At 44.0% G+C, this 26,656-nt stretch overlaps 3 protein-coding genes across 3 annotated transcripts in view; 2 read left to right on the top strand and 1 right to left on the bottom strand.

Moving 5' to 3' along the window:
* The window catches only part of LOC145348688 (uncharacterized), a 68,052-nt gene that overhangs the window by 30,955 nt on the left and 10,441 nt on the right, over positions 1 to 26,656 (bottom strand). The window lies entirely within an intron of this gene.
* Positions 664 to 9,883, top strand: LOC145348180 (zinc-binding protein A33-like). The gene is made up of 6 exons (XM_080196370.1): positions 664 to 1,074; positions 1,156 to 1,251; positions 1,345 to 1,578; positions 3,315 to 3,337; positions 5,041 to 5,156; positions 7,982 to 9,883. The coding sequence occupies exons 1-6, from the start codon at positions 664 to 666 to the stop codon at positions 8,530 to 8,532; spliced, it is 1,431 nt and encodes a 476-aa protein (XP_080052496.1). The 3' UTR covers positions 8,533 to 9,883.
* Positions 23,980 to 25,852, top strand: LOC145348184 (uncharacterized). Its single transcript, XM_080196377.1, has 2 exons — positions 23,980 to 24,019; positions 24,757 to 25,852. The coding sequence occupies exon 2, from the start codon at positions 25,109 to 25,111 to the stop codon at positions 25,697 to 25,699; it is 591 nt and encodes a 196-aa protein (XP_080052503.1). The 5' UTR covers positions 23,980 to 24,019; positions 24,757 to 25,108; the 3' UTR covers positions 25,700 to 25,852.

Below are 26,656 nucleotides of genomic sequence, written 5' to 3'. Positions count from 1 at the left end.
CGATTCCTGGCTTGGGTCCCTGTCTGGGTGTAGTTTGCACATTCCGTGTCTGCGTGGTTTTCCGCCGGGTGCTCTGGTTTCCTCCCACAGTCCAAAGATGTGCAGGTTAGGTGGATTGGCCATGCTAAATTGCCCTAGTGTCAGGGAAAGTAGCTACAGTAAATGCATGGGGTTGTGGGGATAAGAGCTAGGTGAAATTGTGGTTGGTGCAGGCTTGATGGGTCAAATGGCCTCCTTCTGCACTGTAGTATTCTATGACATTCATAGCAATGTGTCTTTAAGTTAGTCTTTAAATTAAATTATTTACAGAATATGGTTTGTTTTGGCAACGGTTCAAACTGGAGGAAAATGTAATGGAACCTCGATCCTGCCCACCTCCAACTTCTCCCTTTCTGTCTATGTACTGCTGACTGCCAACTCCCTGCGGACTTCGCTCTCGTGGTCTGTGATTGATTACCCTACGTGTTCAAACTTGGGTCGTCATTCAACACCTTCAAGAAGCTTTTATTCTCCTTTTGAAAAAAAAATCAAAAAGACAAAAATCAGTTTTGAACAACAATATTGCGGTGAACTTGATCTGGAAATCACCAGACTGAAAGTGTTCAGGAATGCAGTCACACTGAAATTAAAGCTGGTTGGAATCAGGAAGTGCTGAGAGTGAACATGGCTTCCAGACAACAGGTCCTGAGTTTGACCGAGGAGACAATTTGTCCCATTTGTCTCGATTTCTTCGTTGAACCGATAATACTGGATTGTGGACACAACTTCTGCCGCTCCTGTATCACCCAGTGTTGGGAAAAGAAGGAGATAAACTCCTGCCCGGAATGTAGAGAGGAGTTTCTGGAAAGAAACTTCAGGGTAAATCGGGCCTTAGCGAATCTGGCCGAGAAAGCTCGAAGATTAGAGCTGAATCCGAAAGAGAAGGAAAGTAAACTTCACTGTGAGAAACATCAGGAAGAACTGAAGCTGTTTTGTGAAACTGACAAGGAATTGATCTGTCTGATTTGTAGAGATTCGTGGGAACACAAATCTCATAATTTCACGCCAATTAAAGAAGCTGTTGAAATCCACAAGGTAATGTTATAAGCTGATAGTTTAAACACATTTTCATGGTTTGACGCTTTCATCCTATGATTTTTTTTCTCCCAACCCCAGGATCAGCTGAAATCTACCTTAGATTCTCTCATAGAGAGGAAATTGGCAGTTCTAGAAACGGAACAGAAACAGAAATGGAAGATTTCTGAAGTTAGGGTAAGGTCTCCCTGTGCTGATTTTCTGGGATCTCGGTTAATTTTGTTCCCTTTATCGCGGGACATTAATTATGTTTCACATTTCATTGAGTAGGAACAGTCGAGCAGTCTGCAGACCCACATCACATCTGAGTTCACTAAAATGCATCAGATTCTCACTGAGAAAGAGCAGCGATTACTCAGAGATCTCAGGGAAGAAGAGGAGAGGATTCTAGAATCAATGGAGAGAAACCTTCAAGAGATTCAGGAGAATTTCAATTCTATTGAGGAGAAACTCTCAAAGTTGCAGAAACAGATGGAGCAAAAAGACGAGCTGATATTTCTGAAGGTGAGGGAATATATTGTGGCTCAGTTCAGGGAAACTTCACACTGTGAAGTCACTGTGAGCTGTGCAAATGCACAATTAAACTGATTTTTCTGTAACTGGGAACATTTTGCTATTACAGAATTAACTGTAATCTACAGTCTAACTCTGTGGAATCACCATAATCATTAATGGCATAAGATGTAAGAGCGATGGGTGGGAGTGGAGAGTTCGGAGGCCATTGAAGTCCCTAGCTGGTTGGGGACATGGCTGGTCAGTGCCTGCCTGGCAGTTCCAACCTGGACAAGCTAGGTGGGCACTGCTGGGTGGCCCTGCCAGGGTCTGGGGACAGTGCCAAGGAAGTTGGGGTTTGATGGGGACCCTAAAGGTGGAAAAGAAAGAGGGAGTAGTGAAGGGGTCGTGAGGCACACAGCATGAAAGGAGACCCATTGGGAGGGCCCCAATGCCCAGACGCTGTATTTAAAACCCACACCTTCTCAGAACCAATGCAAAATTCACTGCTTTCCCCAAAAATGACTCAAGTGTGGGAAGCTTGTGATTTGATTTGTGGCTGGCACACCAGCCCGTTAATTTTCTCAACCAAAATGACACTTGGGCAGAGTTTTCCCAAAATATTTCCAAATGTTATCATGGTGAGGATAATGAAGTGACCTGTGCTGACCTCTCAGGAGCGCTCACTCTGCCATCCTTCAACACTCAGTCACTTTTTTGAAGAGTTGGGAGTTTCCCGCTGGTCCTAAACATCTTGGTGAGCCTGGCTCGGTCACCATTTTGCAAGGACACCCCAATCTCACAGTGCAGTGGGAGACTCCCTCCATCTCCATGGACATCTGGTCCCCCACCCCATTGGCAGCATATTTCCCACCCCATCCCCGCCATGTGTTACCATCGTCAGAGCATCGGAGACCTGCCAATGCATCCCCCTGCCTCATCCCTGACTTACATCCCATAATGACCGCTGACATCTCCCCGTCATGACTGTCTTCATGTTCCAAAACCTGCACAAACACCGCCAGATCCTCCTCGTCTAGCCAGCCATCAGACACCCCCCTACACACCCTGTCCGTCATGACCCCCACTCAGGCCCCACCCCCTCAGCACTGCCACTGGTGGTGCCCAAACTGTACACTGGCAGTGCCCAACTGGAATTGCTGTGGCCTGTCCTGGGGTGTCTGATGGACATGCCAATGCACCAAGTGGGCACCACACAATAAGCACTGTCTGGCCATACGCCTGAATCCCTCTTGGGTGACCATCACGCCAGGTCTCCGCTAATAGAGACCAGTAGTGATTCGTACCTGTGCGACTTCCCACCAGACAGGTGGGAGTCTTCCAGGAGGGCATACAATCATGCCCCAAACTCATAAATGGGACTGAAATCCAGTCAATCTCTTGCAAAGCCGCCACACGCCCATTGTGGGATCAATTCGGTTTATGCCATTAGAAAGGAATCACAGTTTAGTGCCAGGTGCAATCCCAATTTTTAGACCCACACGCTATTCTCCAGGATCAGTGCAATCTGCACCAGGCACATCAAGATCAGAGAACCTCCCCTTAATCATTGTTTAAGAAAATTTTCCGCTCAGTGTCTGTGAACGGGACTGATGTCCAGTCCCAGCTTAGCCTTCCTTCCGAAATCCATACTTTACACTTTGGTGCTGTGCCAGTTCATTTCTCCAGTCTGTTTATACCCTCTTGAAAGCTGTTACTATCATCCTCACTCTTTTGATTTCTTTCAGATGGAGGTTCATCAGAAGAGAAGGTAGGGCAAGTTCTTTACTTTAACTCTTCGGAGTTGGCTACATTAAAGTAGATAAGTCCCCAGGACCCTTTGAGATCTACCCCAGAACACTGAGGGAGGCAAGAGTGGAAATTGTTGGGGCCTTGGCAGAGATCTTTGTATCTTCATTGGCTACTGGTGAAGTTTCAGAGGACTGGAGGATACCCAGTGTTGTTCCATTAAGAGGGGCAGCGGGGATAATCCAGGAAATTGTAGGCCGGTAAGCCTTACATCAGTGGTCGTGAAATTATTGGAAAAGATTCTGAGGGACAGGATTTATTCACATTTGGAAACAAATGGACTTATTAGTGATACATAGCATGGTTTTGTGAAGTGGACGTCACGCTTCACTAACTTAATCAAGTTTTTCAAGGACTTAACGAAGATGATAGATGAGGGAAAGGCAGTGGATGTTGTATATGTGGACTTCAGTAAAGCCTTTGACAAGTTATGATAGACTGGTAAGAAAGGTGAAATCACACGGGATCAGCGGAGAGCTGGCAAGATGGATACAGAACTGGTTTAGCCATAGGAGATAGAGGGTAGCAGTAGAGGGGTGCTTTTCTGAATGGAAGGCTGTGACTAGCAGTGTTCTACAGGGATCAGTTCTGGGATCATTGTTGAGTGTCGTATATAAAAATGATTTGGAGGACAATATAGCTGGTCTAATTAGTAAAAATTGATGGAGTTTCAGACAGTGAAGAGGATTGTCAGAAGATATAGCAAGATATAGATCGGTTGGAGACTTGGGCAAAGAAATGGCGAATGGAGTTTAATCTGGGCAAGCGGGAGATAATGCATTTTGGAAGGTCCAATTCATGTAGGAATTATACAGTAAATGGAAGAACACTTCGGAGTAGTGACATGCAGAGAGATCTGCAAAGCAGGTAGATAAGGTAGTCAAGAAAGCATTCATCATGCTTGTCTTTATCGGTTGGCATTGAGTATAAAAATTGGCAGGTCATGCTGCAGCTGTACAGAACCTTAGTTAGGCCTCATTTAGAATATTGTTTACAATTCTGGTCACCACACTACCAGAAGGATGTGGATGCTTTGGAGAGGGTACAGAAGAGGTTTACCAGGATGTTGCCTGGTCCGGACAGTATTACCTATAAGGAGAGGTTGGATAAACTCGCTTTGTTCTCACAGGAATGATGGAGGTTGAGGGGGTGACCTGGCAGAGATCTATAAGTTAATGAGTGGCATGGACAGATGGGATAGTCAGATGCTCTTTCCTAGGGTAGAATAGTCAAGTACGAGAGGACATAGGTTTAAGGTGCGTGAGGAAAAGTTTTGAGGAGATGTGCAAGGCTAGTTTTTTATACATTGGGTGGTGAATGCCTGGAACATGTTGCCTGGGGAGGTGGTGGGAGTAGATACGATAGCAGCATTTAAGGGGCAACTGGGCAAATACATGAATAGGATCGGACTGGCAGGATTCGGACTCCGTAAGTGCATATTGTTTACGCTTAGGCAGGCACCATGATTGGTGCAGGCTTGGAAGGCCGATGGGCCTGTTCCTTTGCTGTACTTTATTTTCTTTGTTCTTTCACTGAGAAAAGTGTTATGAATTTCCTTCCTGGTTAAAAATGTTGAAAGAAACTAGTATAACTTGAATATTTAAACCATTTTCAAAATATTCCAACCAGGATGAATTCATAATGTCAAGTATTTAATACTTACAGGAATTCAGAGGAATTTAGCAAGCTCTCAGTTGCTAATGCTGCCCTATCGATTGGAAAGTTCAAAGGTCCTTTGCAATACACAGCCTGGAGAGAAATGATAAACTCCATCAGTCCTGGTAAACTTATTATGTTAATTTTCCTCACTATCAATGAGATTGTGAAAATACTAAAGAAGCTCCAAGGCTCCAGATTAAATACTCACATTTCCAGTTATCGATCCTTAGGAGACTGTCCATTCTTACAATTTCTTTTCTGTGGGTTCCGCTGGGTAAGTGTCTGAAGCCATCAGCACTGTGTGTCTAAGCAGTGAAGGGATCTGTATAACCAGAGGATAGAACACCAATCTCAGGATGTTAAATCAGATTTCTAGAGGAGATTGTACTGTTGCTATTTGGAGTCCTGGGTATTATTTTTATTATTATCAGGAAAAGAAATAGACATTCTAGGGAGCATGTGTCAACAAACAGTTAATCTATTTGGTTAAAATAGTTCTCTTAGTCAAGACGAGGGGCAGAAATGATGAGTCTGAGTTGGAGAAGGGAAGGGCTTGGGAATCTTACTGAAATATTCAATGGTTAAAACACTGGCGAGAAGATAAACATTTGTAAGTTTAACACATTCACAGAGTCAACAATGCAGTAGGGATAGCTTCAAACTTAGACCACGGAGAATGAAAAGGCAGATTAGGTGGAACCAGGGTTATTTATTGATCCTATTGAAGAGATTGTGGATTAGTGAGATCATTGCTTGCGCTAAGAACTTGATGAAAGGCCCACTCCATTTCTAAGGATTCAGCTTCAGTAAGATATTGCTGTCCAGTTTTCCATGGGTTTGTACTGCCAGAGCCTGTTCTGTGCTTCTGGGGCAGGGGGATAAAGAGAGGAAATACACCAAGTCCACCAGTAAGGTACTGGCATGATTATACACCTGGATCCAAGAGGGAAGAGGAAAGAGCAGTGGGCAGCAGTAAGAAAAAAATAAGTCCCCCTCCTGTGAGCATTATAGTGTCAGTTCAACACCAGGTATATAGGCCATACATCCTGATAATGGGTGAATTGTATCAAGCAGTATATCTGTTTGGCTGTTTGTTATAGGCAGTTTATTGACCACAGCCAACCAGCCTTTGCTTTTGAATGTCAGATCATAATTTTTAACTTTGTGATAATACTTTGCATTTAAGAAATGCAGCTATACCACTCTTCTTGTGAAGGGAATGTTTTAAATTTCAGCTGTGATTATGGTGCCGATTTGTCTGCAATGGGTAGCCCACGTGCTGAGAATGCAGCACCATGATTGACCCTAGATAATGGGGTTTTTGTTTTAAACCGAGCTAATGCAGTTTTGTTTATTTTTTGGGTTGTCCCCTACAGTTTCAGGAGTAAGGTTTAATTAGTTTGATAGACAAGAGCACATTGTGTGCTAAAGGCAGGAGCTAGGCTTATGGAGGGGTAAAAAACAGTCAGTTGTCTGTTTGGATTTCCAAGGAGTAGAAGTTCTTCTCTCTCTCTCTCTGATGATTGAAGAATTGGACCTGCCAGAAAATAAGTACCTCCCTCCACTTGTATTTTGGAGTTTGAGGACTAACAGTTCACATACTGCACCTAAGCCTGTTGTTTGCTAACTGATTTTGGAGAATAGTTTACGTCAATGAGGAATATTATTGAAATTGGAACTCACAGAGATGGGCTAGTGGTTCAGAATTATATTTTGTAATGTTTAGGTATTTCAGTGGGTAAAAGACATGCTAATTATTGTTGTTATAGGTAAACTATATTGTTAAATAAAGTTCATTTTAATAAAATCTTCCACATGGGTCAATAGAATCACGCCTGGAATGAAACACTTTATGCTCACAATTAATGCCAAGATCAAAATAGTTGGGGTCTAGTCTAACTTCACAATATACTTGGAGTTCCTGATTTGATCCCTAACAACACTAGATGTGATTCCACTACTGGACTCATGTTTAACAAACATTTAGATGAACACTTGAAATGTCAAAGGACACAAAGCTTTGGAGCAAATGTTGGAAGATGGGATTAGAATTGATAGGTTTTTGATGGTTGACACTGATGCGATGGGCCAACGGCCTCTTATAGTGCTGTAAAAATCTATGACTCTATGATCCCCTCTTCTGCTCCCAATTCTGCTTCCTCTTCGCCCACTTACTTTCTTTTTTTAATCCCCCCCACCGCTCTCACTCTCCATGGCTCCCACTATTTCCCTTTCTCCGCTCTCTGACGGTCACCCAATTTCCCATGTTTTCTCTGTTCCTCTATCTACATCTCCCCCGTGTCTCCCCCACCTCCACCCCAACTCCCCACTCCTGCAAAGTCTCTCCCTTTGAAATCCCCGGCTCCCACATTCTCTACACCACCTGCCAATCTCTGTCACCCTTTCACCTCGCACTCACAGCCCCTACCCCTGTACACACTCCTCATTCCTTTCTCTATCCTGCTCATCCTGGTGTATCTCCTTTCCCCTACAATCTTCCTCCCCTTCTTTCACTGTCTTTCCTGACTGTGCATCCAGGGCTTTTTCTCCTTCATGCAATTTCTCTCATCTCATCCGCTCCAACTCTACTTCCCAATCTCTGCTACGCTCTTGTGCACTCCAGCTGCAGTCTGCGCTCTACCTCCCCGGCTTGCTGATATCCGGCTACCTGGTCCTGTCATTTTTTTCATCCCTCGTCACTCCTAGCTTCCTCATTCTGCACCCCACCACTGTAGTACATTCCTCCTTACAGCCACTCACCTTCCTAATTCTTTCTGTCTGCCCTCCTCACAACTCAGTCTCTTCCTTACCTCCACTATAATCTTTCATTCACCTCTCCTGCTCTCCTCTCCACTATCTTCTCCCTCCCTAACCCCCCATGCATTGTCAACGTTGGTATTTCCAACCAACTTTTCAATCCGACTGTGTTATTCTAATTTTCCCCCAGCTCCAGCCTCTCTGACTCTGGATCCGGACACAGCGAATCCCTGGCTCATCCTGTCTGAGGACCGGACCAGTGTGAGACTCAGAGACAAACGGCAGCTGCTGCCTGACACCCCGGAGAGGTTTGATCCTGGTCTCTGTGTCCTGGGATCAGAGGGATTCACATCAGGGAGACATTACTGGGAGGTAGAGGTGGGGGAGAAGACAGAGTGGGAGGTGGGAGTGGCCGGAGAACTTGGTACTAGGAAAGGTGAAATCAACCTGAGCCCTGAAGCTGGATACTGGACTGTGTGGTTGGAATTTGGAAGGGACTATTTTGCTGCCATCTCACCCCAAGGTACTCTGCTCACCCTGAGTGTGAATCCCCGGAAGATTGGGGTTTTCCTGGACTATGAAGGTGGACAGGTGTCATTTTACAATGCGGACAACATGTCCCATCTCCACACTTTCACCCACACTTTCACTGAGAGAATCTTTCCCATCTTTGATCCTGGAGCTAATGAGAATGGGAAAAACTTCGCCCCACTGACGATCTGCGGGATTAAAGGTCTCTAACAGCTCCATCCCATAATTTCACACCGACTCCCTGCCTCCTGCCAGCTGGAAACTAATGGTGTGGGTCTCATTTACAGGTGGAGAGGGAGAAGAGTGGCATCGTGGCACAGTGGTTGGCACTGCTGTCTCACAGCGCCAGGGTCCCAGTTCAATTTCAGCCTTGAATAACTGCCTGCGTGGAGTTTGCACATTCTTGCGGTGTCTACGTGAGATTCCACCAAGGTGCTCTGGTTCCAAGCTGTGCAGATTAGGTGTATTGGTCATGCTAAATTGCCCCTTCATGTCAGGGTAAATATGTGGGGTTATGGGAATAGTGCTTAGATGGGACAGTTATCATTGCAGACTGGATGAACCAAATGGCCTCCTGCTGCACATTAGGAATTCTATGAAGCCAGGTTAGTATTAAGAACAAAGAACAAAAAAGAACAAAGAACAAAAACAGCCCGGGAAACAGGCCCTTCGGCCCAACGAGCCCGCGCTGCCATTTTAACATTACCCGTCCCCCCCTCCACCCATGACCCTTATCTATTGTTTTATGGCAATCCACATTGAGGGAAACTAATTTAGGGACAATTTATTACTTCCAATCAGCCTAATAGCACATCTTTGGGGTGTGGGAGGAAACCGGAGCACCCGAAGAAAACCCACGCAAGCATAGGGAGAATGCGCAAACTCCCACAGACACTGGCCCAAATCCATGTGTCTGCACAGCAAACGGTGATAGTCACTGAGCTGTCGTGTTGCCCAGCATCTGGTCCAGTTTAAGCACACACTAATGACATGAAGCACTAGGCCACTCTCGAACATTCAAGAGCAGACCAAGTATGACCCATCGCGTGTATGCCCCTTGTTGGACAACAAGGTGGACCGACTTAAAGCCTGTGAATTAAAAGAGAAAAACGTTATTATCATACCATATCCATTTACATTACCAGGGACGTCCCAATGCTAATGAACCTTATTTAAAACAATCTCCTATATCCTCCCATCTCCAACCCACTCATGTGCCTGTCTAAGTTACTCTTAAACAACTTCTGGAGGCATGCCTGCCTCCACCACCTTACTTGGCAGAGCATTCCATACCCCCACTACCCTCTGTGTGAAAAACCTCCCTCTAATATCTGTGTTATACCTCTCCCCCCTCACCTGAAGCCCATGGCCCCTCGTACTGTGTGTCTCTAACATAGGAAATAGCTTACCTCTGTTTACTCCATCTATACCCTTCATAATCTTATGTACCTCTATTAGATCCCCCCTCAGTCGCCGTCTTTCAAGGGAAAGCGGCCCCAATTTGCTCAATCTTTCCTCATAACTCAGTCCTTCCATACCAGGCAACATCCTGGTAAACCTCCTCTGCACTCTCTCCAGAGTCTCCACGTCCTTCCGGTAGTAAGGCGACCAGAACTGGACGCAGTACTCTAAATGCGGCCTAACCAACGTCCTATACAACTGCAACATTAGACTCCAGCTCTTATATTCTATACCCCTTCCTATAAAGGCTAACATACCATAGGCTTTCTTCACAACCTTCTCCACTTGTACTGCCAACTTCAAAGACTTATGCACTTGCACCCCCAGGTCTCGCTGCATTTCTATACTCTTTATAGGCTTACTCTTTATCATATAAGTCCCCCCTACATTATTCCGGCCAAATTGCATCACCTCACATTTATCAGGATTAAACACCATTCGCCATATATCTGCCCAATATACCAGCCTATCAATATCCCGTTGCATTGCCAGACACTGCTCCTCACCGCCCGCCAATCCAGCCATCTTAGTGTCATCTGCAAATTTGCTGATCACACCACTTACTCCCTCTTCCAAGTCATTTATATATACTACAAAGAGCAGAGGTCCCAGTCCTGAGCCCTGCGGCACACCGCTAGTGACAGACCTCCAGCTTGAAAAGGACCCCTCCACTACTACTCTCTGTCTCCTCTAAGCAAGCCAGTTCTCAACCCACCTAGATACCTGGCCTCGTATTCCATGAGCCTTAACCTTTTCTACCAACCTACCACGAGGGACTTTGTCAAATGCCTTACTGAAATCCATATTCCGTATTTCGTATTCCGGGTATGAACCCTTCGTTGTTCCTTGCGGTCTTGAGCAGAGCAGGAGCCATACCAAGCTGCGATACAACCAGAAAGAATGTTTTCTATGGTGCATCTGTAAAGGTTGGTGAGAGTCGTAGCTGACATGCCAAATTTCCTTCGTTTTCTGAGAAAGTAGAGGCGTTGGTGGGCTTTTTTAACTATAGTGTCAGCATGGGGGGGATCAGGACAGGTTGTTGGTGACCTGAACGCCTAAAAATTTGAATCTCCCGACCCTTTCTACTTCATCCCCATTGATCTGGACGCAGTCATGTTCTTCTTTATGCTTTCTGAAGTCGATGACAATCTCCTTCACCATTAAAGAGAGAATAACAGGTTTGTTATTTATCACAAAGGGATTTGGGTGTCCTCATGCCTAAATAAATAAAAAGCTAGCACGCAAGTTCAGCTAACAATAGGAATGACAAATGGAATGTTGTTTTTATTTCAAAGGGAATGGACTATTCTGAAATATCCCTTGAAGTTCTGTACTGCATCTCTATTGATCTATCTCTTTAACCCATTTTCCGGTTCACTTTCTCTGCTTTCATGCCTTCCCAATCATATTTAAATTTAAAGTACTAGTCTTGGGTCCACCCTTCTCTCCCTCAAGTTGAATGTAAAGTTCAAACGTATTTTGATCACTGCCAACCAGAGCCTATGAGATCATGAAATAGTCCCACCCCATTGCACAATATCAAGTGTAGTACAACATGCTGTCTGGTTGGTTCCAGAGCAGGTTTTCAGAAAGTACCCCAAAGATATTCTATGAACTCTTCCACTTGGCTATGTTTCCCCCAACTGAGTTTTCATGTTTACATATGAATGAATGCTCGCAAGATTATCACTGTGCCTTCTGACAAGCTCCCATTATTTCTTAATTTTAATAATGTATTTAGACTCAATTATTCTTATCACTCGACCCACAAGTCACTGTTTGCCTTTATCATTTCTCACCTGTCCCCAGACTGCTTTCTCCTGCATTCCTGAATTTGCCCATACATCTCTGTTGTGCGAATACCATTATTAAGAGCTTCCTTCTAATATTCAATGATGCTCCAAGGTTTTGTAATGCCAGTCACTTATATTTCCTGTACCAGCATAGGTGGCATATCTTTGTTGAGCAGACTTTGTTATTAAGTTATCTGGAAGGACCCTGTCTTGAGAGAGAATCAACTACATCAGCTCCACACAATGAACACTCCCAGAGAGCTTAAAGAGGCACAAAGTCTCTACTTGCTCTGAAGACTAAGGAAATTTGGAATGTCCTCTAAGACCCTCACCAACTTTTGCAGATGCACCATAGAAAGCATTCTTTCTGGTCATATCACAGCTTGGTATGGCTTCTGCTTTGAAGGGTCTGCCATTTATTGTATATTTCTTACAGTCTCCCAAGACCACAAGGAACTACAAAAGGTCATGAGTGTAGCCCAATCTATCACACAAACCAGCCTCCCATCCATTGACTCTGTCTACACTTCCCGCACAGCAGCCACCATAACTAAGGACCCCACACACGCTGGACATACTGTCTTCTACCTTCCCTTCCATCAGGAAAGTCTGGTGTCACTTATAAACCAAATCAAGAACAGTTTCTTCCTTGCTGTCATCAGACTTTGAATGGATCTACTTTGCATTAAGTTGCTATTTCTCCATACCCTAGCTATGAGTGTAACAATAATATGGTGTCTCATTTCCTTCTCTATGAACAGTATGCTTTGTCTGTATAGCACGCAAGAAACAAATATTTTCACTGTATGCCAATACATGTGACAATAATAAATCAAATCAAATCAAAAACCGATTTCCACCTTTTGTGTCTTCTGAATTTATCATATCCCCTCTCTTCACAAGTGAAGTAGGTCTGATTCCCGCTGTTCATCTCAGGACATTACCTGAGTAGTGATGGCTGAAAACCAGCGTATCATTTCCGGGAAACTATCACTCCAGCCAGAGGCTCCATCCAAATGAGTTTTGAAGGGACGCAATAATAACAGTCTGGACACTGGAAATACAAGCAAATGATACAAACAATGTGTTTAGTTTCTACTTCCTGGATTTAAGTTTATTTATCAGTGTCACATATAGGCTTACATGAAATTACTGTGAAAATCCCCTGGTCACCTGCTCGGGTACACTGAAGGAGAATTTAGCATGGCCAATGACCCTAACTAGCGTGTCTTCCGGACTGTGGGAGGAAACCCACGCAGACATGGGGAGAATAGACACAGTGACCCGAGGCAGGAGTCAAACCTATGTCCCTGTGACACAACAGTTCTAACCATTATATGCCATCCCAATTTATGATGATTTAATGATGAATATGTTATCTCTGGAGAAAAGAAAATTGCTTGAAAATTGGAATGTTTCTCTGACATCGTTGAACAAAGAATCCCTTTTCAAACAGAATTATGGATCGCCAACATAAATTATAAAGAAAATTAAGAATCATAACGTGCACCCTGTTGCAGTAATGCTTTAAATTTGATAAGAATCATAGAATCCTTCAGAGGCCATTCGTCCTTTCGACTCTGCACCGACCACAATCTCACCGAGGCCTTTTCCCCATAACCCCATGTATTTACTCACCTTAGCTAGTCCTCCTGACACTAAGAGGCAAATTAGCATGGCCATTCCACCTAAGTACAGGTCTTTTGGAAGATGGGAGGAAACTGGAGCACTAAAGGAAACCAACGCAGACACGAGGAGAATGTGCAAACTCTGCACAAACAGTGACCCAAGCCAGGAATCAAACCCGGGTCCCTGGCACAGTGCTAAGCACTGTGCCATCATGCCGGCCATCATTTTGACAGTCACCTGAGTTTTAGGAAGACTGGCACTGGATAGTTCCCCCAGTTTCCATTCAGCATCACCCTCACTAGGGATTCCTCACACAGTTCCCCCTCCCTGGAGTTTATCAGTGCAGAGTGCAGTGCAGAACCCACCTGCCTGGGGTAGGGGTGGGAGGAAGTGACCAACAGGGAAATTCTGTCTGGTCACATGGGACCCAAATATGACAAATTGCAGAAAACAGAGAAGTATTTCTAATTTAAAATTGCAATCACATACTAGCGATATAGAGATTATTTCATTGATGTGGACAGCAATGAGACAGACCAGACAAACCAGAGGTAAATGCTAACTGTAACTCCACTAATACTCTACTGCAGCAACTGAACTGATTTTCTTCTGGTTAAACATTATTTATTAATGTCATACACATCCCATCAGTTCACACATCATTATCAATACAAAGAGACTGTCAAATCAGTACTCACAGCAAAGCCACATCAGTTATATAGCTGAATAATTACAAAGTAAGCTTGTATTTGCATTTAAATGTACAAAAAGGAAGAGTTCCCTTTCTCGCAATTTTATTAAAATTACACAGTTGATCACGACATTCTGGGCAAAATTTACAGAATTGTATTTCATTAATATTTAATTATTAAAATAATTTAACAAAATTTACAAACTGTATCAGTCCAGTTTGTCAGTGTTATTTATTCATGCAACGTATTTATATTATTGAACCATGCTGAGAGTTTGAAGCCAGTTAGGTAGAAAGCTTTATCACAATTACAAGAAACAAACCAACTGGAGATTAATATAAACAGAAAATGATGGGATTACTCAGCAGGCCAGGCAGCATGATAACAGCACTTGTTCACTGCCGAGTATCGCAGCAGCAGCTGCTCTCCCACTACCCCCCGCCCCTTCCCCTCCTCCCCAAAATCAATGTCAGGCTCGCCGCTGAAAACCGTGCAGCTGAAATGTCCGTCATCCTGAAGAAAGGAGAGAATGCTGGAAGTTTGGGATAGAAAACCTGACAGCTGATCATGCAGGACTAACTTCTGAGACTAAAATCCCTTTTAGCTTCGGCAAAGGGTGGATTTGGATTCGAAACATTGGCTCTTTTCTCCCCATACAGATGCTGCCAGACCTGCTGAGATTTTCCAGCATTTTCTCTTTCGGTTCCAGATTCCAGCATTTGCAGTAATTTGCTTTTACTAACTCCTGGGAACTTGACGAGTTATTTTATTCATTTCACTTTGACCACCGTGTTTTCTCTCTCTCTCTCTCCCCCGTGCACACCCCAGGGAATTTATTCATTGGAAAGACTCCCAGGCCCCAGTTTGAGAATCATTGCGCGGATTCGTTTCAAACACGGTGATCTTTCGCCACCTGCTGCCTTTAGAGCAATATTACAGTCAGGAAGGTCACCGGGTTCCTGCAGTTCACAGCTCATTCAAACCAGTAAGTTCCTCTCGACAATGGAGCTTCTATTTGTATCTCCTCTCCCCTCCCTTCTTTCCCCAGCCCTACAGAGCTCCTTGCTGATCTTTCAGTTCTCAGTTACAGGGTTTATACCCGGAATGTTAACCGGTGACTGAGACTCACACTCATCAGTTTACAGCTGGCAGGAGGCAGGGAGACGGTGTGAAATTATGGGATGGATCTGTTAGAGACCTTTAATCCCGCAGATTGTCAGCGGCGCCGAGTTTCCCAGATATTCCATCCCGGATTGAAGATGGGAAAGATTCTCTCAGTGAAAGTGTGGGTGAAAGTGTGGAGATGGGACATGTTGTCCGCATTGTAAAATGACACCTGTCCACCCTCATAGTCCAGGGAAACCCCGATCTTCCGGGGATTCACACTCGGGGTGATGGGGAGGGGGAGGCAAAATAATCTCTTCCGAGACTCCCTTTACAATCCAGTATCCCATCTCCAGTTTGGGGTCAATTTTCTTTCCGTCGTCCGCAGATTCTGGGACAATTTCCACGATCCACTCTGTCTTCTCCCCCACCTCCACCTAACATAAGAAATAGGAGCAGGAGTAGGCCATCTGGCCCTTCGAGCCTGCCCCGCCATTCAATAAGATCATGGCTGATCTGTCGTGGCTCAGTTCCACTTTCCCGCCCTCTCCCCATAACCCTTAATCCCCTCTCTTATCAAAAACCCATCAACCCGCGTCTTAAAAATATTTAGCGAGGCAGCCTCCACCACTTCAACGGGCAGAGAATTCCAGAGATTCACCACCCTTTGAGTGAAGAAGTTCTTCCTCAACTCTGTTCTAAACCACCCCCCCTTTATCTTGAGGCTGTGCCCCCTAGTCCTACTGTCCTTTCTGAGCGGGAAGAGTCTCTCCACCTCTATCCTATCCATCCCATTCATCATCTTATACGTCTCAATGAGATCTCCCCTCATTCTTCTAAACTCTAACGAGTACAAGCCTACTTTATTCAGCCTCTCCTCATAGCTCAACCCCCTCAACTCCGGCATCAGCCTAGTAAACCTCCTCTGCACTCCCTCCAAGGCCAAAATGTCCTTGCGTAAGTACGGCGCCCAAAACAGTACTCCAGCTGCGGCCTCACCAATGCCCTATACAGCTGCAGCAAGACCTCCCTACTTTTATATTCAATCCCCCTCGCTATGAAGGCCAGCATCCCATTCGCCTTCCTGACCACCTGCTGCACCTGCAAGCTGGGTTTTTGCGACTCATGCACAAGGACCCCGAGGTCCCTCTGCACCGTCGCCTGCTGCACCCAGTAATGTCTCCCTGATGTGAATCCCTCTGATCCCAGGACACATTCCCAGTAATTAAACCTCTCCGGGGTGTCAGGGAGCGGCTGCTGTTTGTCTCCGAGTCTCACACTGGTCCGGTCCTCAGACAGGATGAGCCGGGGATGCGCTGTGTTCGGATCCAGAGTCAGAGAGGCTGGAGCTGGGGGGAAAGTTAAAATAACACAGTCAGTGATTTAGAGAGAGGGGGTGAATAGAGAGAGAGAGAGAGAGAGAGAGAAAGGGTTCAGAAGAGGAACAAAGTTGGTTGGAGAAGGCGAGTCAGTGGATTAGGGAGACTGGAGAGTAAGGTAATGGAGAGACAGAGAGAGTGGAGGTAGAGCGTGCGAGATGGAGGGATGAGGAAGAATGATAAACCGATTGTTGAGAAAGAGTTGGGGAAGGGAGGCAGAGAGAACAAGGAAGGGAGATATGAGAGAGGGAGAGAGACATTGCTCAAGAGGGGGAAGGGGGCATTTAAACCTGGCTCTAATCATGTACCAATCGTGTAACCACGTCTGTGAACCATAGAATTCCTCCAGTTTAGAAGGAGGTCATTCAGTCCAGTGACCCTGCACCAACTCTGTGAAAAGGCATCTTATTGGGGATGACTCTCCCTGTAATGCCAAGTAGTTACCATGGGTAATCCATCTAACCTACACCCCACTGGATATTCTTCTTGTGATAATTTCATAGAGGAATGGGTGGTGGAAGAACCTGGGGTAAAGCTGTGTCAGAACTATGCAGTAAACGAGTCAAATTTGAGAAGATGTGGTCCACCAAAATATAGAGAGAAGGCAAGGGCGATAAGTAAACAGACTGTGACAAGAAGCATCAGGAAGTAGAAATCTAGGATTGTATCTGCAGATAAGACTAGGTGCTACAAAAATAATAAAAGGCCAGAAGCCTGTATCTGAATGCATGTAGCATTTGATACAAAACAGATGACTGATAGTGCAAACAGAATAAGAACATAAGAACATAAGAAATAGGAGCAGGAGTAGGCCATCTAGCCCTTCGGGTCTGCCCCACCATTCAATAAGATCATGGCTGATCTGAAGTGAATCAGTTCCACTTTCCTGCTTTCTCATAACCCTTAATTCCCTTGTCTGTCAAAAACCTATCTACCCATGAGTTAAATATATTTAGCGAGGTAGCCTCCACCACTTCAACAGGCAGAGAATTCCAGAGATTCACCATCCTTTGAGTGAAGAAGTTCCTCCTCAACTCCGTTCTAAACTGCCCCCCCCCACCGCCCCCCCACTTATCTTGAGGCTGTGCCCTCTAGTCCTGCTATCCTTTCCGAGCAGGAAGAATCTCTCTACCTCTACCCTATCCATCCCTTTCATTATCTTATACGTCTCTGTAAGATCCCCCCTCATCCTTCTAAACTCCAACGAGTACAGACCCAGTCTATTTAGTCTCTGTTCATAGTCCAACCCCCTCAACTCCGGTATCAGCCTAGTCAACCTCCTCTGCACTCCCTCTAAGGCCAAAATATCCTTGTGCAAGTGCGGCGACCAAAACGGCACACAGTACTCCAGCTGCAGCCTCACCAGTGCCCTACACAGTTGCAGCAAGACCTCCCTGCTTTTATATTCAATCCCCCTTGCTATAAAGGCCAGCATTCCATTTGCCTTCTTGATCACCTGCTGCACCTGCAGACTGGGTTTTTGCGACTCATGCACAAGGACCCCCAGGTCATAAGAACATAAAGAGCATAAGAAATAGGAGCAGAAGTAGGCCATCTAGCCCTTCGAGCCTGCCCCGCCATTCAATAAGGTCATGGCTGATCTGAAGTGGATCAGTTCCACTTGCCCGCTTTCTCCCCATAACCCTTAATTCCCTTGTCTGTCAAAAACCTATCTACCCGTGACTTAAATATATTTAGCGAGGTAGCCTCCACCACTTCAACGGGCAGAGAATTCCAAAGATTCACCACCCTTTGAGTGAAGAAGTTCCTCCTTGACTCTGTTCTAAACTGCCCCCCACCCCCCCTTATCTTGAGGCTGTGCCCTTTAGTCCTGCTGGTCCCTCTGCACTGCAGCACGCTGCAGCTTTTCGCCCTTTAAATAGTAATCCCTCCTACTATTATTTCTGCCAAAGTGGATAACCTCACACTTGCTAACATTGTACTCCATCTGTCAGGTCCTTTCCCACTCACTCAGCCTATCCAGATCCCTCTGCAGACTATCCACACCCTCCGCGCACTTTGCTTTTCCACTCATCTTTGTGTCACCAGCAAATTTCGTCACCCTACACTCAGCCCCCTCCTCCAGATCATCTATATAAATGGTAAATAGCTGAGGCCCCAGCACCGATCCCTGCGGCACTCCACTAGTCACCAAATGAATGAGTTCAGCATGATCTGATAACGACTACAATGACACGGTAATTGACATAGATTGTGATCTGAGTATTGAAGGGCATGGGACATTTAGTTAGCTCAAGGGGTTGAGGGTTGGCTTTGTTATTGATGCTATTAGAAAAAGAATTAAGTAATCATTGTCCCAGATGATCATGGGTTGCTGTCATAGAATCAGAGAGTCCCTACAGTGCAGAAGGAGGCCATTTGGACCATTGAGCCTGCACTGACAACAATCCCACCCTGGCTTATCCCAGTAACCCCAAGTATTTACCCTGCCAATCCTCTGAAACTCGGGGGAAATTTAGCATGGCCAATCTACCTAACCCGAACAGCTTTGGGAGGAAACCGGAGCACCCATGAAACCCACACAGACACGGGGAGAAAATACAAATTCCAGATGGACAGTAACCCAAGGCCAGAATTCAACCCAGGCCGGTGGTGCGGCGAGGCAGCCATACTAATGACTGTGCTACTGTTCCCCTTCTCTCCCTTTGAGGGGGAGAGCTATCTGTGGGTGATTCAACCTGAGGATTGCCACACCACAGGCAAAGGGCAAGGTTGAGAATAGCCATCCATTGAACCCGCACTGTTGGTGTTGCTGCACATCACAAACCAGTCGTCCCTCCAATGGAGCTAATCAATCCCATGCTATTAACGCATTAGAGAGAAATGGCCTAAGTTCAGGCCATTTGTAGTGGCAGTTTGGGGCGAGATGAGAAATGATAAAGGCAAAAGTGACCTGTGGGAGTGATGCACAGGACTCCTAATTATAGCTACATGGCAGGGCAGGGTATAAAATAATTGGAGCTTGTCGGAAAGGTACTACAATAATCACGAGGATTGGAAAAAAAACATCAGGCGGGCAAGGTAGCATAGAACCTTTTTGGAATAAATTCTTAGAATGTCACATTCTGGAGCCAACCGGAAGGGAGGCTCTACAAGACCTGATATTGTGCAATCATAGATGATTAATTGATAGCCTGATGGTGAAGGCACCCCTAGGTCATAGCCATCATAATATGACTGAATTTCAGTTTGAGGGAGCGTAAAACACCAAGATTAGCATTTTAAACGTAAACAAAGGCAACAATGAGATCATAGAAGTGGGGATAGTCAACGTGAACTAGCAAATATGCTTAAGTGATAGATCAACAGTTATTCAGTGGCAGATGTTTAAAGGAATATTTCAGAATACACAGAATTGGCAGAACAATGAGAACAAAAAATTCCAAGGGACGGGACCATCATCTGTGTTAACTAAAGAAGTTAATTACATTGTTAAACATCAAGAAAAAGCACGTATTTACACAAAGTCAATGGCAGATCAGATGATTGAAAAGGATTAGAAAAATCCTTTACTCCGCAGGTGCGTCGGTCCACCTTGTTGTCTAACGAGGGGCATGCACACGGTGGGTCATGCGTGGGCTGCTCTTGGATGTTTTGAGAGTGGCCTAGTACTTTGCGTCATTTGTGTATGCTTAAAACTGGACCAGCAGATGGGCACCACGACAGCTCAGTGACTATCACTGCTAGCTGTGCAGATACATGGATTTGGGCCAGTGTCTGTGGGAGTTTGTGCATTCTCCCTGTGGTTGCGTGGGTTTCCTCTGGGTGCTCCAGTTTCCTCCCACACCCCAAAGACGTGCTCTTAGGCTGATTGGTGTAACAAACCGTCCCTAAATTATTCTCCCCTTAATCTGGTTTCCATGGGGGTACCATAAGCATAGACATGGGTCAAGGGTGGTGTAGGAAAAACACATTGTTAAGATGGCGGCATGGGCTCGTTGGGCCAAAGGGCCTGTTTCCCATGCTGGGTTGTTCTTTGTTCTTTGTAAATATGAAAGAATGACGAAAAGATTGATACTGAGGGAAACACCAGAATATGAGAAAAAGTTAGCCTGTGATATAAATGGACAGTAAAATTTTCATTAGACCATTAAAAATGAAGGGAGTTAACAAAGTGTTCAATAGAAAGTGCAATGCGGAATTAGGGCTATGATGGATGAAATAAAACAGGTATTTTGTATCTGTCTTCACTGTAGAGGGCAAAAGTAACATCCCGAAAACAGCTGCAAACCAGGAAATGAAAGGGAAGTTCGAAATCAGCAAAATTAAAATCAGAAGGACAGCAACGGTACATTATGAAAGAAAACCAGGACATAATATGAAAAGAGGTAATTAAAGCGCCTGTAAGTGTATAAGAGAGAAGAAGTAGCTAAAGTGAATATTGCAAATTTGGAGGATCATTCTGGTAAGCTAATAGTGGGGAAATTGGAAATGGCTGAGAAATAAAATCAGAATTTTGCCTGTGTTACATGGTGCAGGGCACAAGTACCATCTCAATAGTAAAAGGTAAGGCAAAGGTAATGGAAGGGAAATGAGTTAGAACAATCATCATCAATAGGGAAAAAAGTGCTGAGCAACCTATTGGGATTGAAGGAAGTTCCCCGGGCCTGATGGCTTACATCCTAGGGCTGTAAAAGAAGTGACACTGGACATAGTGGATCCATTGGATATAATGTTCCAAAATTCCCTGGATATGGGAAAGGTTCCAGTTGTTTGGAAAAATACTAATATTACACCCTTATTCAAAAAGGATGAGAGGCAGGAAATAGGAAGCTATAGACCAGTTAGATTAAAATCTGTCATTGGAAAATTATAAGAATCAGTAAGGATAGGCAACAACACCTCTCCATGATCATCCTCAATGGCCAGTGCCTCATAAAGCTGTGTTTTTAGCCCCCTACCATACTCCTTATACACCTATGACAGTGAGGCCAAATTCCCCACCAATTCAATTTTCAAGTTTGCTGACGACACCACCGGTGTAGGTCGGATCTCAAACAATGATAAGACAGAGAACAGGAATGAGATAGAGAATCTGGTAATGGTGTAGCAACAATAATCTCTCTTTCTCAATGTCAACAAAATGAAGGAGACTTCAGGAAGCGTAAAGGAGAACATGCTCCTGTCTATATCAATGGGGACGAAGTAGAAAGGGTCAAGAGCTTCAATTTTTTTGGTGTCCAGATCACTAACAATCTGTCCTCATTCCCCCCTATGTTGACACTATAGTTAAGAAAGCCCACCAATGCCTACTCTCTCAGAAGACTAAGGAAATTTGGTATGTCAGCTACGACTCTCACCAACGTTTACAGATGTACCATAAAAAACATTCTTTCTGGTTGTATCACAATTTGGTGACTGCAAGGAACTACAAAAGATCATGAATGTAGCCCAATCCATCATGTGAACCAGGCTCCCATCCATTGACTCTGTCTACACTTCCCGCTGTCTCGGCAAAGCAGCCAGCATAATTAAGGGCCCCATGCACCCTGGACATGCTCTCTTCCCACTTCTTCCTTCGGAAAAAGATACAAAAGTCTGGGGTCACGTACCAATTGACTCAAGGATAGCTTCTTTCCTGCTGCTGTCAGACTTTTGAATGGACTTACCTTGCATTAAGTTTATCTTTCTCTACGCCCTACTATGACTGTAACAGTACATTCTGCACTCTGTCATTTCCTTCTCTATGAATTGCATGTTTTGTCTGTATAGCGTGCAGGAAACAATAATTTTCTCTGTATATTAACACGTGACAATATAAATCAAATAAAATCAGAATCTATTATTACGGATGCAGTAATAGGACATTTGGAAAGCCGAAACATAATCCATCAGGATCAGCATAGTTTTGTGAAGATGAAATCATGTTTGACTAATTTGCTAGAGTTCTTGTAAGATGTAAGAAACACAGTGGATAATGGACGTCCTGCAGATGCAATATAACTGAACTTCCAGAAGGCTTTTGAAAAGGTGCCACACAGAAGATTAATATACAACGCATGATCACATGGGGTTTGGGGAAAATTATCAGCTTGGCTAAATGACTGTGTAACTGACAGAAGGCAGAGAGTCAGGATAAATGGGTCTTTTCTGATTGGCAAGATATAACTAGCGGTGTGTCATAGGGTTCAGTCCTCGGGTCCCATCCATTTACAATCTATATTAATGACTTGTAAACATGGGTAGACAGTTCTCTAGGCAAATTTTCAATGACACTAAAATAGGAAGGATAGTAAGGTGCAATGAGGAAATGAGAAATTTACAAGTGGATATATAGGTTAGGTGAGTGGGCCAAAATGTGGTAGATGGAGTTTAATGTGGATACGTATGAGGTTATCCCTTTTGGTTGGAAAAATAGAAAGGCAACTTATTTAATTGGAGAGAAACTTCAGATTGCTTCAGTGCAGAGGGAACTGGTTGTCCTCATAGATGAGTTGCAAAAAAACTAGCATGCAGCTACACCAAGTGATAAGGAAGGCTAATAGAATTTAGACATTTATTGCTTAAGGAATAGACAATAAACATGGGGAGGTGTTGCTGCAACCATACAAGGGTTAGTGAGACAGCATCTGGAGTATTGTGCAATTTTGGCCCCCTACTTTTAAAATAATGTAGTTATGCCAATAACCATCAGAATCAAGTTGACTAGTATAACATTTTCAATATAATATTAACGCTTTCAAAGAATGCTTGCCAAATGGGTTATTTTAACACGGTGTGTATGGGAAGAGATTCAGTTTATTCCACCGACTGAAACACATGTGAACTTACATGTAACTGCAGGGTTGGATTTTCCTGTTGGCAAGACGTTTGATTCTGCACAATTTCCCACCCCTTATTTCTTGTAGGTAATGGAGGGTCCATGCGTTTGAGATTATGTGCAATTTATTTCCTAAGTTAATTCATTTGATATGCAGTCCCAGTCTTTATAGAAATGTTCAAAATCTGGATGGGGGTTGTACAGAGTAGATAGGGAGAAACTACCCTCCCTTGTAAAAGCATCAAAAAGGAGATGGCACGGTTTTAATGTGATTTGCAAAGGGAGTTTATATGATGTGAGAGAAATAAATACAACGACTGGTTCGGGTCTGGAATACATTGCCTGGAATTTTGGTGGAGGCAGGTTCAATCGTGGCATTCAAGTGGGTATTAGATGATTATTTGAATACAAACAACATACAGGGGTACTGGGAAAGGATGGGAGAATAACACTGAGTCATGCTCCTCCTTTGCAGAGTGAATGCAGTCAGGATGAGCCAAATGACAATTCTATGATTCAATCAACACCCCACCAGAGCGACAAAATGAAATCACTCCAACTTAATTCGGAATTTGAAACAATTTGAAGTATTTCGCTTTGATTTTAATTCGGAATTTCCAAGGCGGTGATTTTACCAGTACACCGCAAGGGGGCAGAATGGCCTTTATCTTCGTCAATGTAAAATGAGCAGGCGCAGTGCCGAGCAACAATTGGAGCATGCGCAGTGTAAGTGGCGACGGACGCGGAGGAGGCTGGTATGTTCCGAGCGCAGCTGGGAACGGGCGGCTAGCGGGATTGGAGGGAGCGATGCAACCGGCGGGAGTCTCCAGAAACGTTTTGCGGTGGCCGTAAATCCAGGTTAATGTCCTATAGGTCCAGAATTTACACTTTTCTGCCTTTGCCCCAGTAATAGGCTCTGAATAGCGGCCACCATCTTTGTAGAGGAGAATACTGCTCATTGGCGCCATCTTGGTAAAGGAACATTGACACCAGCACAGCTCATTGGTACATTACGATCACGTGTTAGTGGGGTTGACCTTCAGGACGCATGCGTCACGGTCTTGGGCTAGAAGGGGAGAATGTGGTTGATTTCTTACCAGGACTGACAGTGATGGTTTTGGAAAATCTTGTTGCAAGAAGAGGGTTGAAATACAGCAGCAAATGATTCACTCATTCATTTAATAAAAACAAATTATTGTGGATGCTGTCATTTGTTTTTTAACTTTGCTTTAGCTGACCCTTTTTAGCTTCGACAAAGGGTCATCTGGATTCAACTTCGACTTTCCTTACAGATGCTGCCAGACCTGCTGAGATTTTCCAGTGATTTCTCTTTTGGCTTCACTCATTCATTTTCCTTCTTACACAACAGTTGGAAAACTGAACCCAGCCTGAGGAGAGGAAGGGAGACCACTAGAACTGGAGGGAAGAAATGGGCAGTGGTTTTAGATTTCAGCACAGGGAGGAGGGATAGTGGGATGGGGATTTACAGCTCTACATGACCAACAGAGGAAACATTCTTCCAGGGAACTAGAATTCTTTGTTATCAATATTTACGCTTTACTAAAGTGACATATTTTGTAAATTCTTTTTTCCAGCGTATTCGAAAGGGAGAATTTGCAGATTGGAATCTTGAACTAAGTATCATATCAAGATCTAACAGAGTCAATCGATTCATCAAGACACAAACACCATTGATATTTGAACATGGAGGGGGATATGTCCATTTTGAGTTTGGAAAATGATTTCAAACATCAGTCTGCCTGGAAAACCACCTAGATACACACACAAATGAGAGTGTGCCATAGCACTGACTACAGAATGAGCTAGTAATCCAATCTGTAAAGCCACAACACCATTCACATTGGGGAGAAAACATACATGTGTTCTGTGATTGGCCAATACTTTAACTGATCACCTAAACCAGAGAGACACAGGAACACCCACACCATGGAGAAGCCATGGAAATGTGGGGACTGTGGGAAAGCATTCAGTTACCCTTGTGAACTGGAAACTCATCAACGCATTCATACTGGGGAGAAGCCATTCACCTGCTCCTTGTGTGCAAAAGGATTCAGCCAGTCCTCTCACCTCATTGAACACCAACGCGTTCACTCTGATAAGAGACCGTTTAAATGCTCCAATTGTGGAAAGAGCTTTAAAAGAATACATGATGTGATGAGGCACCAACGCATTCACACTGGGGAGAAACCATTCATCTGCTCTGTGTGTGAAAAGGCATTCACTAATTCATCCACCCTTATCGATCACCAGCGTGTTCACTCTGAAAAGAGACCTTTTAAATGTTCTAACTGCGAGAAGAGTTTTAAATCCAAAAGGGAACTGCTGACGCACCAACATACTCACACCGGAGAGAGGCCATTCATCTGTTCAGTGTGCGGGAGGGGATTTGCTCGATCATCTAACCTTTTGATACACCAGGGAGTTCACACTGGAGAGAAGCCGTTTACCTGCTCTGTCTGTGGGATGAGATTTACATTTCAATCCAACCTGCAGAGGCACCACCGAGTTCATAAGTGACTGTGTTTTGGATTTGGCTGTTATTGCTGCTGATAATCACATTCAAGACTGGACCATGTTTATTCTGGTAGATAAGGTTTGTTTTAGCTGATGTGAATAACCTCAATAACGTGGCTAGAGTTTGATATTCTGTATCAATTGAAAAATAAAAATAATCGGTTTCCCTGATTTTTTGTCTAGGACAAGTTAGTTGATGATTTATGAAGTGTGTGGAATCAACATTTGAATTATGTTTCTGGATCAGGATCTATATTAAAACACAAACTGGAATTAGATAGAGTAGGAGTGATGTCTGCCAAAAAAAACCTGGGGATTTAAAGCCTAGTGGTGTAATGCGTATAGAAAAGATAGTGAATGAAAAGAGGATGTGATTTGTACTTAAACAATGTTATATTGTTATATCATCCATTAAGTAGAAAAGTGTTGATCGGAATAAAAGATAATAAATCATACTAATGATAGAAAAATCATACTAATACATGTAGTCTACAGACTAAGAGGTATGGAAGAAACATGCAGGTAAATTGTGGAAGTAAAAGAAGTGGATAATAACTATGGAGGATTTCAATTCCCCTGATATTAATTGGTTAGAGGCAAGTAATGGGGAAAAGGGAACCGTGTTTCTACAATATTTACAGGATTGTGTTCTAACCCAACATGTAAAAATCCCAACAAGGTAAGATTCACTACTGGACCAAGTAATGCGGAATGAAACAGAATAGCTAACAGAAATAAAATGCACGCATAACTGACCACAACATAATGTGTTTTAAATAAATAATGGAGATGGTCAAAGGTAATAGATTGCAGAAAGGCAGATAGAGAGGCTCAGAACAGAAGTTTGGAAAATGAAATGGGTAATGACCACTGGAAAAGGGTGATGTACATTGGAAGTCATTTAACAATTCAAGGAAAAATATATTCTGCTAAATGAATTAGGACAAACAAAACACTAAT

Source organism: Carcharhinus amblyrhynchos, chromosome 9 (assembly GCF_965287045.1).
Source record: "Carcharhinus amblyrhynchos chromosome 9, sCarAmb.v2.hapA, whole genome shotgun sequence".
NCBI classification, from domain to species: Eukaryota; Metazoa; Chordata; class Chondrichthyes; order Carcharhiniformes; family Carcharhinidae; genus Carcharhinus; species Carcharhinus amblyrhynchos.
The sequence above is the reverse complement of the archived record's forward strand: the minus strand, read 5'-3'. Positions and strand labels throughout refer to the sequence as shown.